The sequence below is a fragment of the Salvelinus namaycush genome, chromosome 1 (genome assembly GCF_016432855.1).
Source record: "Salvelinus namaycush isolate Seneca chromosome 1, SaNama_1.0, whole genome shotgun sequence".
Lineage (NCBI taxonomy): Eukaryota > Metazoa > Chordata > Actinopteri > Salmoniformes > Salmonidae > Salvelinus > Salvelinus namaycush.
Window position 1 is genome coordinate 44,785,693 of NC_052307.1, and position 17,667 is coordinate 44,803,359.

A 17,667-nucleotide genomic window follows, 5' to 3' on the forward strand; every position below is an offset into this window, starting at 1 on the left:
GGATTACAGGCAACATCCGCACTGAGCTAAAGGGTAGAGCTGCCGCTTTCAAGGAACGAGACTCTAAGCTCGTTCCTTGAAATCTCGCTATGCCCTCTGACGAACCATCAAACAGGCAAAATGTCAATACAGGACTAAGATCGAATCGTACTACACCGGCTCTGACGCTCGTCAGATGTGGCAGGGCTTGCAAACTATTACAGACAACAAAGGGAAGCACAGCCAAGAGCTGCCCAGTGACACGAGCCTATCAGACGAGCTAAATTACTTCTATGCTCGCTTCGAGGCGAGTAACACTGAAACATGCATGAGTACATCAGCTGTTCCGGACGAGTGTGTGATCACGCTCTCCGTAGCCGATGTGCATAAGACCAATCATATTGCAGTCTGCTGCCTTACAATTGTACATTGATTCAACTTTTTTTATAGTGCAGGGAGACAAAATACACCTCTCAACTCAATCAACTCAAAGTGCAATGTAGCCTAGTTTAATTTCAATACAGTTGTATAGCGAGATAAAGTCAAGTTGAATTTGAAATGTGTTGATTGATCCATACACTTGTATTACAATGACGAGACTGCTTATCATTTTTCTAAGGAGTCGAGGAGGCCTTGCTTATCAAAACAGATCAATGATCACTCACACCGCCAAAGTAGAAGAAGAGAGGATGAGAAGGGGAGCACAATAAAGTTGACCATTGCTATGTAGATTAGTTGCCCTTGGCTGGGAAGCTGATCCTAGATCTGTGCCTACAGGCAAGTAGCAGGGAAGATATGAGGGGGAGGGGTTCTCAATTGTAGACACCTTTAGTTAGTTAATGAGTGCAGGGCTGGATAGATGAGGGTATAAAGACAAGCAGGGAGCTGTGGTTGTCTCTACTGTCACTGCCTTATAGTCACCATGTCTTTCTCAGGAAAATACCAGATGGAGACACATGAGAACTTTGAGTCTTTCATGGAGGCTATTGGTAAGTTTTGCTGTTGGGTTGTACGTTTGATTAGACTTTGGGTGTTAATTTTAGAAGTCGTAGTCCTTTCAGTAATGATGTTCAATGGTGATTGCGAATGAAATGGTTACTTCTGAGGCGTAAACCCAGGTAGCACACTAGTTTCCTTGGATGTTCTGAGAATGGAAGTGAGATGTAGAAATGTTTTTTTATTTTAATTTTTTTTAGGTTCCAGGGAGGTTCTGAGAACATCTTACTATGTTCTCCTGGGAGGTGTTAGTTCTTTTAACAACAAATTATAGGTTATTTTCTGTTTTTAATAACTTTCACTGAATGTTTAATTTAAGACTAAACATTTTGTTTGGGCTAACTATTTTGAGCTTCCAGCACAGATGGGTTTGTTTGAAAATGATTTGTTTAGGCTTAATCATTTATTGTGTCAGTGAGCTTAAACCTATGCTCTTCTGTCCTCTCTCCATTGAATTAATCCACTGTGCTTCCAGGATGGAGTTGTCATGCATTAGTTTTGTAACTCATTGAAAGTGGATAAAAGTAGTCTATTCAAACACTATTTCAACAGGAACGAGCACTCATTAAGATCAGGTGTGGCCAACTACTGTGGTCAACACACTTAACAGATGATGGTGATTGTTGAAGCTGAAAACCGAATGCGTGTTTCAGTAATTCATTTTGTTTTCATATGGCAAGTTTTTAGTGTTCTGAGGACTTGACTTTAACTGGAACTGAGAACCTAAAGAACATTATGCTGAAGTACTGAAATTCCCACAGGAGAACATTTAGTCAGCTGAACAACTTGAGAACATTCCCAATGTAAAATTCCTAATGTTCCTAGAACTTTACCTTCAATTAAATGTTTGAACTTTCAGGAAATATTCTGATCAAATAATGAAATGCCAAGAAAATAACATTTTGTTGAATTCCTTAATGAGAATGTTCCAAAGCCAAGCAACTGTCCTGCACCATTGCCAGAATGTGGTATGCAAAATAACCAAGCCCTAAAACGTATGGTCCTCAGAACGTTATGTGCTAGCTGGGAATGCATTCAATGTTTGCATTCAGTTCATTGTTGCCATATTATAGTGCATCAGAGCTTTACTTCAGCTGTAATAATTCAGTGTTCATGTCCCACTTCATTAAGTTTTTGTAATACTAAAAAGCGCAGTGTATATGACTCTCTCGCTGCCGCAAACTTGTAGGTCTCCCTGATGAGCTTATCCAGGAGGGCAAAGACATCAAGAGCATCTCTGAGATTGAGCAGACTGGAGACCACTTCAAGATGACTGTCACCACGGGGACAAGGATCCTCACCAACTCCTTCACCATTGGCCAGGAGACGGAGCTCGAGTCGCCGACCGGGGAGAAAGTCACTGTGGGTGGCGCATGTCACAACCCAACCATGAGTTTCATACATGTAGCCTGGATATATCCATCTCCCTACATATACAGCCAGTATCTAACTAAACTATAAGTTGAGCTGATGTGGGGTCACTATGGTTAGTTCAGGTCCCAGTGATGTTGTGGGAGGACTGACTTTCTTTGGCAGAGAATCTCCTCTGCTCTCCAGGGACTGGGCTCACAGTTGCAAAATTATAGCAGTTTACGTCTCATAACCAACTCACACACCTGATGCACACTGTCACCCTTTTTTTTCTCCATATATGGCCATCCAACTTGGGCTTGTTAAATTGGTGCTAGTTGACCCTAGTTGGTGACCACTGCTTTCAGATCTAACCATTGACCTCTCCTGTGTTTCAGTCTGTGGTGATGAGGGAAGGTAACAAGCTGACGTCCTTAATTAATGGGATCGAATACGTCACAGAACTTATAGACACAAACATCCTCGTCAACGTGAGTCCGGGGCATATGGCTGGGGGTTCACGAAGCGACACTATTTCAGGGTTAATTTATGCCATTAACAAAATGGGTAGTCTTTAACAGTGTCGTGAATGCAATTCAACAGTTTGCTGCCACCAATGTTCTAATTACATGCTGACCCCACCGCTCGCGTCGCAAAATAAATGTACACCCACACTGCTCGCGCACCTCAGCAAGCGTCTGCGTGGCCAGGTGCTAAAATAGAAATTGGTTTTATTTGTGATGCTCAACGTGCTGCAAGTCTGGCCTCTCCCATCTCCTCAATGGTTTCTAGGAGCATATACCCATGTGTGTGATTGAAAGATTGACTTTGAGGTCCACACTGGTCAGTTGTGGTAAAGTTGGTTGTCAACCGCCATATAAAGAAGGGAGGCGAGGACGATAAACAAATTGGGTTCACTGTTTTCTGTGGATTAATTGTCAGAGTAGACCTTGTGCATTTCAGGTAAAATAACAACCCAATGTTTGTATACCAGGACAAATTAGCTAACTAAATGCTTTTTGCCCCCAAATGAATAACTGTTTTTATATTTCAACCTGCATGTCCTGACCACTTGTGTGGGTGAACAAAATCAATGTGCGAATGAGCGTGTTTGGTCAGCATAGTGTACTGGCATGGATTTATTGAGTGTAATGATTAATGATGCTTTCTCTTTTCAGACCATGACTCTGGCTGGCATCTCATACAAGAGGACCAGCAAACGAATATGAAGATCTACTGCACTCTGGATTAATAAAATGTGAACCCAGCATTGTAGAAATGAAGGCTTTGGTTGTTCCATCTAGTGTGTTGCAATATGGGTCAGAATCCTACCACCATTGGGTGCGTCAGTTTTAAAAGCAGATTCCTCAATTTCCAGTTACTTTTGAAAATCAAGTTTCAGGCATTCTAGTGGCTGTGCTTTTGGACATTGCTTTCACTAGTTCCACCCCAGTGTAGCTGACAAAGGGCTAAAGGTGCACCATTTGAGGGTGACTGGTTTCCCAGCTACAGTGTGGTTGGGAAAGCTAAGGACCCGGGGACTAAACACATCCCTCTGCAACTGGATCCTGCACTTCCTGACTGGCTGCCCACAGGTGGTAAGGTTAGGCAACAACACATCTGCCACACTGATCCTCAACACTGGGGCCCCTCCTGTACTCCCTGTTCACCCACGATGGCGTGGCCACAACTGCGTGGTAAAACACAACTCTCACACCAAGTTTGAGGTGCACCACAACACCAGTGGTAGGCCTGATCACCGACAATGATGAGACCGTCTATAAAGAGGTCAGACCTGGCAGTGTGGTGCAAGGATAACCTCAATGTGAGCAAGACAAAGGAGCTGATCATGGACTACAGGAAAAGGCGAGCTAAACAAGTCCCCATTAACATCGACAGAGCAGATCGCGAGTTTCAAGTTCCTTAGTTCGTTGGTAATGTGGACACCATGGTCCAAACAAACCACGACAGTTGTGAAGAGGGCACAACGTCTTTCCTCCACCCCCTCTGTTGTACACTGCTGCTATTCGATGCATAGTCACTTCACATATGTACAAATTACCTCAACTAACCTGTACCCCTGCACATTGACTCGGTACCGATAGCCTGGTCATTGCTTTTTAAATTTATCTTCTTGAACTGCACTTTTGGGTAAGGGCTTGTAAGTAAGCATTTCACGGTAAGGTCTACACTTGTTGTATTTGGCGCTTGTGACAAAGTTTGATTTGATGTGTCATGGACGTAGGAATCGAAGGGTTGATTTGTCTGACATATTTGTATAATAATGTGAGGTCACTACTACTGCTGGCTGTTGGTTTCTTGACACCTGCCGCCATAGGTTCGTTCATGCTTATTGGCTAGTCCTTCAGGGCCCCGTGTGTGTGTAGAAAATATTACTCATTCTACTTAAACATCCTTTACTCCAACTGTCTTCAGAACCTAGGTGGGGTCATAAAGATGCATTTTAATCTTGCAGATCATCCTGTGTGGTTCATGTCTTACCGCAAGGTCTTTGTGTGGGTTCTCTGCAGGATGGCGTAGGCCTTACACATCATGCAGTGTCCCACCTATCTTCCCTGCCTGCACTGGGGCACCCCTGCCTTCATTGTTACCATCCCCAGAGCAGTGATAGAATGGTATAGTTTACTGTCAAAGTAATACTGAGCCATTTATACTGCACAAATATAAACGCATTGTGTCTAGTCTTTTCATGTGCTGAAAAAAAGGATCCCAGAAATGTTCTCAAAGTGCACAAATTTGTATACATCCTTGTTAGTGAGCATTTCTCATTTTAATAAGATAATCCATTCACCTGACACGTGTGGCATATCAGGACAATAAAAGGCCACTAAAATGTGCAGTTTTGTCACAATGCCACATATCTCAAGTTGAGGGAGTGTGCAATTAGCATGCTGACTGCAGGACTGTCCACCAGAGCTGTTGCCAGAGAATGAAATGCTCATTTCTCTACCATAAGTCGCATCCAACGTCATTTTAGAGAATTTGGCAGTACGTCCAACCGGCCTCACAACCGCAGACCACGTGTAACCACACCAGCCTAGGACCTCGACATCCGGCTTCTTCACCTGCAGGATGGTCTGAGACCAGCCACCTGGACAGCTGATTAAACTGTATTTATGTCTGTAATAAAGCCCTTTTGTGGGGATTGACTCATTCTGATTGGCTGGGCCTTGCTCCCGAGTGGGTAGTACTGGCTCCCAAGTGGGTGGGCCTATGCCCTACCAGGCCCACCCTTGGCTGCGCCCCAGCCCAGTCATGTTAAATCCATAGATTAGGGCCTAATTAATTGACTGAATTCCTTATATGAACTGTAACTCATTCCCCACATCAGGGCTTTTTAGGATTTATGCTGGGGGGCTTCGGGAATGCAAACGTGGTATGTAAGGGACAGGTGGAGTATTATGCACTCGTGGTTAGAGAAGTGAAAGTGCATTTCAGGGAGGGAGTTGACTTGTGTGTCCTGCTCCATCCTTTATTTTGTATCTCAGAGGGCTGCAGTGTGGACCAATCTTGGAAGGCCGAGGTGGAAGGTGACAATCAAATCAGCCAATCAGAGGGCAGCAGCTCTGGTGACATCATCCTCAGGCTCCTGGACTTAGCTGACCACAGCCTTCCTTATCGAGTCCACCAATGAGCTGCAAGTGATGCTAGGGTTCCATGGGGGTCACTTGAGAAATTGGTTGATAGGATTTGTAGTTCCTAAAAGTTACATATTTGTAGTTCCTTGTACAGCCCACTTATTTCACCCACCCATTTACTGACCTCCTTCTTCAGTATATAGGCAACATTACTGGAAGGGAACTAGCTCAGAATTTCACTCTTTGACATTTCATGTATGTCAAATATTGGAGTTAAATTCTTAGCTAGATGGGACCCTGAGCACTCAAATCAATCAAATGAGAGAGTCGAAAACAGCAGGTGCGGGACAAGGTGGCATGTCCGGTGAACAGGTCAGGGTTCCATAGCCGCAGGCAGAACAGTTGAAACTGGAGCTGCAGTACGACCAGGTGGACTGGGGACAGTCGGGAGTCATCAGGCGAGGTAGTCCTGAGACATGGTCCTAGGGCTCAGGTCCTCCGGGAGGGGAGGGAGAGAGTATTAGAGGGAGCATACTTAAAACTTCTTATGGCTGCAGGGGCAGTATTGAGTAGCTTGGATGAAAGGTGCACAGAGGTGCCCATATTAAACGGCCTGCTCCTCAGTCCCAGTTGCTAATATATGCATATTATTATTCATATTTGATAGAAAATACTCTGAAGTTTCTAAAACTGTTTGAATTATGTCTGTGAGTATAACAGAACTCATATGGCAGGCAAAAACCTGAGAAGTTCCACTTCCTGTTTGAATTTTTTCTGAGGTGGCAGATTTTCAACCAAGCTCTCAATGAAATTACAGCGAGATATGGATGAGTTTTCACTTCCTACGGCTTCCACTAGATGTCAACAGTCAACAGAACTTTGTCTGATGACTCTAATGTGAAGGGCCGAAGGAGACAGGAATGAGTAATCACTGCCACGAGCTGATCACGCATTCACCATGCGCCTTCACATGAGGAGGACGTCCGTTCCACCGCTCTTCTGAAGTCAATCTAATTCTCCGGTTGGAACGTTTTTCAAGATGTATGTTAACAACATTCTAAAGATTGATTCAGTACATCGTTTGACATGTTTCTACTGACTGTTACGGAACTTTTGGACATTTCGTCACGTTATAGTGGAGGCGCTTTGTGACTTTGGAATTGTTTACCAAAGATGCTAACCAAAGTAGCTAATTGGACATAAATAACGGACATTATCGAAGAAAAAGCATTTATTGTGGACCTGGGATTCCTAGGACTGCATTCTGATGAAGTTCATCAAAGGTAAGGAAACATTTATCATGTATTTTCTGGTTTCTGTTGACACCAACATGGCCGCTAATTTGGCTATTATTCTGAGCTCCGTCTCAGATTATTGCATGATTTGCTTTTTCCGTAAAGTTTTTTTGAAATCTGACACAGCGGTTGCATTAAGGAGAGGTATATCTATAATTCCATGTGTATAATTTGTATTATCATCTACATTTATGATGAGTATTCCTGTTGAAACGATGTGGCTATGCAAAATCACTTGATGTTTTTGGAACTAGTGAATGTAACGCGCCAATGTAAACTCAGATTTTTTGTTATAAATATGAACTTTATCAAACAAAACATGCATGTATTGTGTAACATGAAGTCCTATGAGTGTCATCTGATGAAGATAATCAAAGATTAGTGGTTAATTTTATCTCTATTTCTGCTTTTTCTGACTGCTATCTTTTGCTGGAAAAATGGCTGTGCTTATTGTGGTTTGATGGTGACCTAACATAATCGTTTGTAGTGCTTTCGCTGAAAAGCATATTTGAAATCGGACACTTTGGTGGGATTAACAACAAGAATAGCTTTAAAATGATATAAGACACATGTATGTTTGAGCAATTTTAATTATGAGATTTCTGTTGTTTGAATTTGGCGCCCTGCACTTTCTCTGGCTGCTGTCATATCGATCCCGGTAGCGGGATGCAGCCATAAGAAGTTAAATCCACACAGGACACCAGATAAGACAGGAGAATTACACCAGGTATAACAAACTGACTAGAGTGGTGGGGGGGGGGGGGCAAGGCTAAGTATAGCTCAGTCAAGCATTTCAGTAGTCTAATCTAGAAGTAACAAGAACTCGGATTAGTTTTTCTACATCATTTTTGGACAAAAGATTACTGATTTTTGCAATGTTACAAAGATGGAAAAAAGTTGTCCTTGAAATATTCTTGATATGTTTGTCAAAAGAGAGATCAGGGTCCAGAGTAATGCCGAGGTCCTTCACAGTTTTATTTGAGACAACTGTACAACCATCAAGATGAATTGTCAGATCCAACAGAAGATCTCTTTGTTTCTTGGGACCTAGAACTAGCATCTCTGTTTTGTCCGAGTTCAAAAGTAAAACATTTGCCGCCATCCACTTCCTTATGTCTGAAACACAGGCTTCCAGGGTAGGACATTTTGGGGCTTCACCATGTTTCATCGAAATGTACAGCTGTGTGTCGTCCGCATAGCAGTGAAAGAGGTAGAATATATAGTGAAAACAATAGTGGTCCTAAAACGGAACCTTGAGGCACACCAAAACTTACAATTGATTTGTCAGAGGACAAACCTTCCACAGAGATGAACTGATATCTTTCCGACAGATAAGATCTAAACCAGGCAAGAACTTGTCCGTGTAGACCAATTAGGGATTCCTATTTCTCCCCAAAATTGTGGTGATCGGTGGTGTCAAAATCCGGTCTGGGAGCACGAGGACAGCACGAGGACAGCCTTGGTCTGACGCCATTAAAAGGTCATTTACCACCTTCAGGAGTGCAGTCTCAGTGCTATGATGGGGTCTTAAAACAGACTGAAGCATTTCATATACATTATTTGTCTTCAGGAAGGCAGAGAGATGCTGGGCAATAGTATTATTTTTTGTTGTTGTTCGAGGAATAGGATATTCAAAATCGGCCGGGTCAATGTTTTGTTTTTTCAAGAGATGCTTTATTACTGCCACTTTTAGAGAGTTTAGTACATATACGGAGGATAGGGAGCCATCCATTATGTTCAACATTTGAGGGCCAAGCACAGGAAGTAGCTCTTTAAACCACTGAGTTGGAATAGGGGCCAGTATGCACCTTGACGGTTTAGAGGCCATGACTATTTGCATGTGTCAAGAGATACAGGATTAAAAAACTTGAGTGTCTCCATTGATCCTAAGTCCTGGCAGTTCTGTGCAGACTCAGGACAACTGAGCTTTTGAGAAATACGCAGATTCAAAGAGGAGTCCGTAATTTGCTTTCTAATGATCATGATCTTTTTGTCGTAGAAGTTCAGGAATTCATCACTGCTGATGTGAAATACATCCTCTCTTGGGGAATGCTGCTTTTTAGTTAGCTTTACGACAGTATCAAAAATACATTTAGGATTGTTCTTATTCTCCTCAATTAGGTTGGAAAAATAGGATGATCGCGCAGCAGTGAGGGCTCTTCGATATTGCACAGTACTGTCTTTTCCAAGACTTCCAGTTCGGTGAAGCGCCATTTCCGTTAACATTTTCTGGAACCTTGCTTCAGGGCTTTGATATTTTCTGTATACAAGGGAGATAATTTCTTGTGACAAATGTATTTTGTTTTTTGGGGTGCGACTGCATCTAGGGTATTATGCTAGGTTAAATTTAGATCCTCAGTTAGGTGGTTAACCGATTTTTGAACTCCGACATCCTTGGGTAGGTGGAGAGAGTCTGGAAGGGCATCTAGGAATTGTTGGGTTGCCCGAGAATTTATAGCATGGCTTTTGATGATCCCTGGTTGGGGTCTGAGCAGATTATTTGTTGCAATTGCAAACGTAATAAGATGGTGGTCTGATAGTCCAGGATTATGAGGAACAACATTTAGATCCACAATATTTATTCCACGGGACAAAACTAGATCCAGGGTATAACTGTGGGTATAACACCGCCATGTTTAGTTTTGCCCAACCTAGATCGAGGCACAGACACGATCTCAATGGGAATAACTGAGCTGACTACACTGACAGTGCTAGTGGCAGACTCCACTAAGCTGGCAGGCTGGCTAACAGCCTGCTGCCTGGCCTGCCCTCTATCTCATTGTGGAGCTAGAGGAGTTAGCGCCCTGCCTATGTGATAGATACGATGAGAGCACCCCTCCAGCTAGGATGGAGTCCATCAATCCTCAGCTGGCCAGGCTTACCAAGAGAATTTTTGTCTATATTCTTCGTAGCTGTCTATTTACCACCACAAACCAATGCTGGCACTAAGATCGCACTCAATGAGCTGTATACGGCCATAAGCAAACAGGAAAACGCTCATCCAGGGGCGGCACTCCTAGTGGCCGGGGACATTAATGCAGGGAAACTTAAGTCCGTTTTACCTCATTCCCACAAGCATGTTAAATGTGCAACCAGAGGGGGAAAAAACTCTATACCACCTTTACTTCATACACAGAGACAAGTACAAAGCTCTCCCTCACCCTCCATTTGGAAAATCTGACCATAATTCTATCCTCCTGATTCCTGCTTACAAGTGAAAACTAAAGCAGAAAGCACCAGTGACTCGGTCAATAAAAAAGTGTTCAGATGAAGCAGATGCTAAGCTACAGGACTGTTTTGCTAACACATACTGGAATATGTTCTGGGATTCTTCCGATGGCATTGAGGAGTACACCACATCAGTCACTGGCTTCATCACTAAGTGCATCGACGACGTCGTTCCCACAGTGACTGTACGTACATACCCCAACCAGAAGCCATGGATTACAGGCAACATCCGCACTGAGCTAAAGGGTAGAGCTGCCGCTTTCAAGGAACGAGACTCTAACCCGGAAGCTTACAAGAAATCTCGCTATGCCCTCTGACGAACCATCAAACAGGCAAAACGTCAATACAGGACTAAGATTGAATCGAACTACACCGGCTCTGACGCTCGTCGGATGTGGCAGGGCTTGCAAACTATTACAGACAACAAAGGGAAGTACAGCCAAGAGCTGCCCAGTGACACGAGCCTACCAGACGAGCTAAATTACTTCTATGCTCGCTTCGAGGCGAGTAACACTGAAACATGCATGAGAGCATCAGCTGTTCCGGACGAGTGTGTGATCACGCTCTCCGTAGCCGATGTGCGTAAGACCTTTAAACAGGTCAACATTCACAAGGCCGCAGGACGAGAAGGATTACCAGGACGTGTACTCCGAGCATGCGCTGAACAACTGGCAAGTGTGTTCACTTAACCTGTTGAGGACAGAGGGCGGGGGAACTTTGGGGGAAAATCGTGCCCAATTTAAACGGCCTCGTACTCAATTCTTGCTCGTACAATATGCATATTATTATTACTATTGGATAGAAAACACTCTCTAGTTTCTAAAACCGTTTGAATTATATCTGTGAGTAAAACAGAACTCCTTTTGCAGCAAACTTCCTGACAGGAAGTGGAAAATCTGAAATCGATGCACTGTTCTAGGGCCTGCCTATTAATGTCCTTGATATTTATTAGAATAGATGCACTTCATACGTCTTCCACTAGATGTCGACAGGCAGTGAGAGAAGAAATGGAGTGTGTAACTTGATCTGGGGTCGAATAATAGCTCTCGGCATGACGTGTCACCAGTTTCCTGTTTTCTGGAGAGCGAGTGAAGGGACCTGGATTTGCCTTCTGATAAGCTGTCGTTATGGACGACTAATATCTCTGGCTTTGATTTTATTTGATACATGTGACAATATCATCGTAAAGTATGTTTTTTCAATATAGTTTTATTAGATTATTGAAATTTATTCGGGACGTTAGGCGTGTTGCGTTGTGTGCCTTTGTTCAGGAAGGAGAGCTTAGCGCCACTTTGCTAGCTTTCCGTGCTAATTGACTGGAGAAGAGGACATTCTAAATCCAAACAACGATTGTTCCCGACAAAGGACCCCTTGTACAACATTCTGATGAAAGATCATCAAAAGTAGGACCCATTTTATGATGCTATTTCATATATCTGTCGAACATGTTGTACTAGTCGCTTGCGCCCAGATTTTGGGTACTCTCTCGCTATACCTAAGCTGGATGTCGTAATGAAGTTATTTTTAGAATTCTAACACGGCGATTGCATTAAGAACTAGTGTATCTATCATTTCCTATACAACATGTATTTTCTAGTAACGTTTATGAATAGTTATTTGGTCAGAATAGTTGGAGTGTCATAAAAATATCCGCACATTCTGGGAAAAAGATGCTACGTTAGCACAATGTATAACCACTGATTTCAGCTCTAAATATGCACATTTTTGAACAAAACATAAGTGTATGTATAACCTGATGTTATAGGACTGTCATCTGATGAAGGTTTATGAAGGTTAGTGAAAATTAATATCGTTTGCTGGTTTATTCCCTATCGCTAACGTGCCTATTGCTATCGCTAACGTGCCTTGATGAATGAATGCGGTAGTGTGGTAGGCTATTGTAGTAAGCTAATATAATGCTATATTGTGTTTTCGCTGTAAAACACTTAAAAAATCGGAAATATTGGCTGGATTCACAAGATGTTTGTCTTTAATTTGCTGTACACCATCGATTTTTCAGAAATGTTTTATGATGAGTATTTAGGTATTTGACGTTGGTGTCTGTAATTACTCTGGCTGCTTCGGTTCTATTTCTGACTGTAGCTGTGATGGTAGCTGCAATGTAAAACTGATTTATACCTCAAATATGCACATTTTTCGAACAAAACATAGATTTATTGTATAACATGTTATAAGACTGTCATCTGATGAAGTTGTTTCTTGGTTAGTTTGGTTGGTTCTTGGTTAGTTAGGTTGGCTTTGTGCATGCTACCTGTGCTGTGAAAAATGTCTGTCCTTTTTTGTATTTGGTGGTGAGCTAACATAAATATATGTGGTGTTTTCGCTGTAAAACATTTTAAAAATCGGACATGTTGACTGGATTCACAAGATGTGTATCTTTCATTTGCTGCATTGGACTTGTTAATGTGTGAAAGTTAAATATTTCTAAAAAATATCTTTTGAATTTCGCGCTCTGCCTTTTCAGTGGAATGTGGGAGGAGTTCCGCTAGCGGAACGCCAGAGCCAGACAGGTTAACCAATTGATTAATAATCAGTGTTATTCTCTGAGTTTGTTGGACTTCAGAAGGAAAATAAATGTAGCTAATGGGTGAACGTTTGTTCACTCAACAAACTTTGCTCACAGTGAGCTGAATGTATAAAAACCTGTTGAGTCTAATTACAATTTCATGTTTGTTTTTGGAAGTCAACACTGTATGTTGGTTCAGGTATATTCCCAGATGTGGAGCAAACTCACAACCCTATTGCAGCTGGTTGCCTTACAATTGTACGTTGAATTGTTTTTTTTAAGACCTGTGCTTTTGCATGTACATTGATTGGTTGATTATCCTTTCTAGCCCAGGGGTTCCGCTAGCGGAACACCCACGACATTCCGCTAGCGGAACACCCACAACATTCCGCTGAAAAGGCAGCGCACGAAATTCAAAAGTATTTTTTTGAAATATGTAACTTTCATACATTAACAAGTCCAATACAGCAAATGAAAGATAAACATCTTGTTAATCTACCCATCGTGTCCAATTTTTAAAATGTTTTACAGCGAAAACACAACATATATTTGTTAGATCACCACCAAATCCAAAAAACACACAGCCATTTCCACCAGCCAAAGATAGAGTCACAAAAGCAGAAATAGAGATAAAATTAATCACTAACCTTTGATAATCTTCATCAGATGACACTCATAGGACATCATGTTACCCAATACATTTATGTTTTGTTCGATAATGTGCATATTTATATCCACAAATCTCGGTTAACATTGGCACCATGTTCAGAATTGCCTCCAAAATATCCGGAGTAATTACAGAGAGCCACGTCAAATAACAGAAATACTCATCATAAACTTTGATGAAAGATACATGTTTTACATATAATTAAAGATACACTGGTTCTTAATGCAACCGCTGTGTCAGATTTTTTTTTAACTTTAGGAAAAAGTATACCATACAATAATCTGAGACGGCGCTCAGAAATACACAACATTTCTCCGCCATGTTGGAGTCAACAGAAATACGAAATTACGTCATAAATATTCCCTTACCTTTGATGATCTTTCATCAGAATGCAGTGCCAGGAATCCTAGTTCCACAATAAATCGTTGTTTTGTTCGATAATGTCCATTACTAGATTCCAATTAGCTACTTTTGCTACGGTCCAGGCAAACTCGGACAAAAACTTCAAAAAGTTATATTCCAGGTCGAATAAACTGGTCAAATTAAGTAGAGAATCAATCTTCAGGATGTTGTTATCATATATATCCAATAACGTTCCAACCGGAGCATTCGTTTTGTCTACAGAGTAATGGAACACATGGTCATATCATGACTAGCGCGCGTGACCAGGAACTAGCATTCTGCCAGACCACTGACTCAAATAGCTGCCATCCGGCCCCACATCACACTAGAGGCTTCATTCCACGTTCTACTGACTGTTGACATCTAGTGGAAGGCGTAGGAAGTGCGAACAGATCCATATCTTACTGGGAATTGAATAGGCGATGAGTTTAACATCAACCAGCCCCAGAATTTCCACTTCCTGTTTGGAAGTTTGCCTGCCATATGAGTTCTGTTATACTCACAGACATAATTCAAACAGTTTTAGAAACTTCCGAGTGTTTTCTATCCAATAGTAATAATAATATGCATATATTTGCATCTGGGACAGAGTAGGAGGCAGTTCACTATGGGCACGCGATTCATCCAAAGTGAAAATGCTGCCCCCTATCCCAAACAGGATTTATCTTATGCTACACCAACATAAGTAACATACATTTTTCTAAAGTAATCCAATCTGTTATTAGTTGGACTTTTTGCATCTCTTACTGAGATGGCTGTTCCAGTTATTATTGAGACTACCTAAATCAAATAGAAGTATTTCCTGCCAGTCATTGTCAGTGCAGGTTGGGGGTGATTAACGTTCTCTGGCTGGATTCCAATTTTTCAAGTTGAATTGTATATTCACTCAACGTAAAATGAAAAGTTGAGTGAACATTAAAATTCAACTTGAGAATGTATGTTGGTTCAGCTATATGCCAAACATTTTTGCAAACTCACAATCCTATTGCAGTCTGCTGCCTTACAATTGTACGTTGAATAGTTTTTTTTTTAAGACATGTGCTAGTTGGACTTTTTGCATCTGTTACTGAGATGGCTGTTCCGGGTATTATTGAGACTACCTAAATCAAATAGAAGTATTTCCTGGCAGTCATTGTCAGTGCAGGTTGGGGGTGATTAACGTTCTCTGGCTGGATTCCAAATTTTCAAGTTGAATTGTATGTTCACTCTATGTAAAATGAAAAGTTGAGTGAACATTATGTTGGTTCAGCTATATGCCAAACATTTTTGAAAACTCACAATCATATTGCAGTCTGCTGCCTTACAATTGTACATTGATTCAACTTTTTTATAGTGCAGGTAGACAAAATACACCTCTCAACTCAATCACCTCAAAGTGCAATGTAGCCTAGTTTAATTTCAATACAGGTGTATAGCGAGATAAAGTCAAGTTGAATTTGAAATGTGTTGATTGATCCATACACTTGTATTACAATGACGAGACTGCTTATCATTTTTCTAAGGAGTCGAGGAGGCCTTGCTTATCAAAACAGATCAATGATCACTCACACCGCCAAAGTAGAAGAAGAGAGGATGAGAAGGGGAGCACAATAAAGTTGACCATTGCTATGTAGATTAGTTGCCCTTGGCTGGGAAGCTGATCCTAGATCTGTGCCTACAGGCAAGTAGCAGGGAAGATATGAGGGGGAGGGGTTCTCAATTGTAGACACCTTTAGTTAGTTAATGAGTGCAGGGCTGGATAGATGAGGGTATAAAGACAAGCAGGGAGCTGTGGCTGTCTCTACCGTCACTGCCTTATAGTCACCATGTCTTTCTCAGGGATATACCAGATGGAGACACATGAGAACTTTGAGTCTTTCATGGAGGCTATTGGTAAGTTTTGCTGTTGGGTTGTACGTTTGATTAGACTTTGGGTGTTAATTTCAGAAGTCGTAGTCCTTTCAGTAATGATGTTCAATGGTGATTGCGAATGCAATGGTTACTTCTGAGGCGCAAACCCAGGTAGCACACTAGTTTCCTTGGATGTTCTGAGAATGGAAGTGAGATGTAGGAATGTTTTTTAATTTGATTTTTTATAGGTTCCAGGGAGGTTCTGAGAACATCTTACTATGTTCTCCTGGGAGGTGTTAGTTCTTTTAACAACAAATTATAGGTTATTTTCTGTGTTTTTAACTTTCACTGAATGTTTAATTTAAGACTAAGAAACACTTTGTTTGGGCTAACTATTTTGAGCTTCCAGCACACATGGGTTTGTTAAATGATTTGTTTAGGCTTTAATTATTTATTGTATCAGTGAGATTAAACCTATGCTCTTCTGTCCTCTATCCATTGAATTAATCCACTGTGCTTCCAGGATGGAGTTGTCATGCATTAGTTTTGTAACTCATTGAAAGTGGATAAAAGTAGTCTATTCAAACACTATTTCAACAGGAACGAGCACTCATTAAGATCAGGTGTGGCCAACTACTGTGGTCAACACACTTAACAGATGGTGATTGTTGAAGCTGAAAACCGAATGCGTGTTTCAGTAATTCATTTTTTGTTTTCATATGGCAAGTTTTTAGTGTTCTGAGGACTTGACTTTAACTGGAACTGAGAACCTAAAGAACATTATGCTGAAGTACTGAAATTCCCACAGGAGAACATTTAGTCAGCTGAACAACTTGAGAACATTCCCAATGTAAAATTCCTAATGTTCCTAGAACTTTACCTTCAATTAAATGTTTGAACTTTCAGGAAATATTCTGATCAAATAATGAAATGCCAAGAAAATAACATTTTGTTGAATTCCTTAATGAGAATGTTCCAAAGCCAAGCAACTGTCCTGCACCATTGCCAGAATGTGGTATGCAAAATAACCAAGCCCTAAAACGTATGGTCCTCAGAACGTTATGTGCTAGCTGGGAATGCATTCAATGTTTGCATTCAGTTCATTGTTGCCATATTATAGTGCATCAGAGCTTTACTTCAGCTGTAATAATTCAGTGTTCATGTCCCACTTCATTAAGTTTTTGTAATGCTAAAAAGCGCAGTGTATATGACTCTCTCGCTGCCGCAAACATGTAGGTCTCCCTGATGAGCTTATCCAGGAGGGCAAAGACATCAAGAGCATCTCTGAGATTGAGCAGACTGGAGACCACTTCAAGATGACTGTCACCACGGGGACAAGGATCCTCACCAACTCCTTCACCATTGGCCAGGAGACGGAGCTCGAGTCGCCGACCGGGGAGAAAGTCACTGTGGGTGGCGCATGTCACAACCCAACCATGAGTTTCATACATGTAGCCTGGATATATCCATCTCCCTACATATACAGCCAGTATCTAACTAAACTATAAGTTGAGCTGATGTGGGGTCACTATGGTTAGTTCAGGTCCCAGTGATGTTGTGGGAGGACTGACTTTCTTTGGCAGAGAATCTCCTCTGCTCTCCAGGGACTGGGCTCACAGTTGCAAAATTATAGCAGTTTACATCTCATAACCAACTGTCACCCTTTTTTTTTCTCCATATATGGCCATCCAACTTGGGCCTGTTAAATTGGTGCTAGTTGACCCTAGTTGGTGACCACTGCTTTCAGATCTAACCATTGACCTCTCCTGTGTTTCAGTCTGTGGTGATGAGGGA

At 41.7% G+C, this 17,667-nt stretch overlaps 2 protein-coding genes across 2 annotated transcripts; both read left to right on the forward strand.

Annotated features, from left to right (window-relative positions):
• Window positions 1-901: 901 nt before the first annotated feature.
• LOC120055573 (fatty acid-binding protein, liver-type-like) lies at window positions 902-3,554 on the forward strand. The gene is made up of 4 exons (XM_039003459.1): window positions 902-968; window positions 2,165-2,337; window positions 2,724-2,816; window positions 3,504-3,554. The coding sequence occupies exons 1-4, from the start codon at window positions 902-904 to the stop codon at window positions 3,552-3,554; spliced, it is 384 nt and encodes a 127-aa protein (XP_038859387.1).
• Window positions 3,555-15,848: 12,294 nt separating this feature from the next.
• On the forward strand, window positions 15,849-17,626 carry LOC120051832 (fatty acid-binding protein, liver-type-like). The gene is made up of 3 exons (XM_038998718.1): window positions 15,849-15,915; window positions 17,110-17,282; window positions 17,621-17,626. The coding sequence occupies exons 1-3, from the start codon at window positions 15,849-15,851 to the stop codon at window positions 17,624-17,626; spliced, it is 246 nt and encodes an 81-aa protein (XP_038854646.1).
• Window positions 17,627-17,667: the final 41 nt, after the last annotated feature.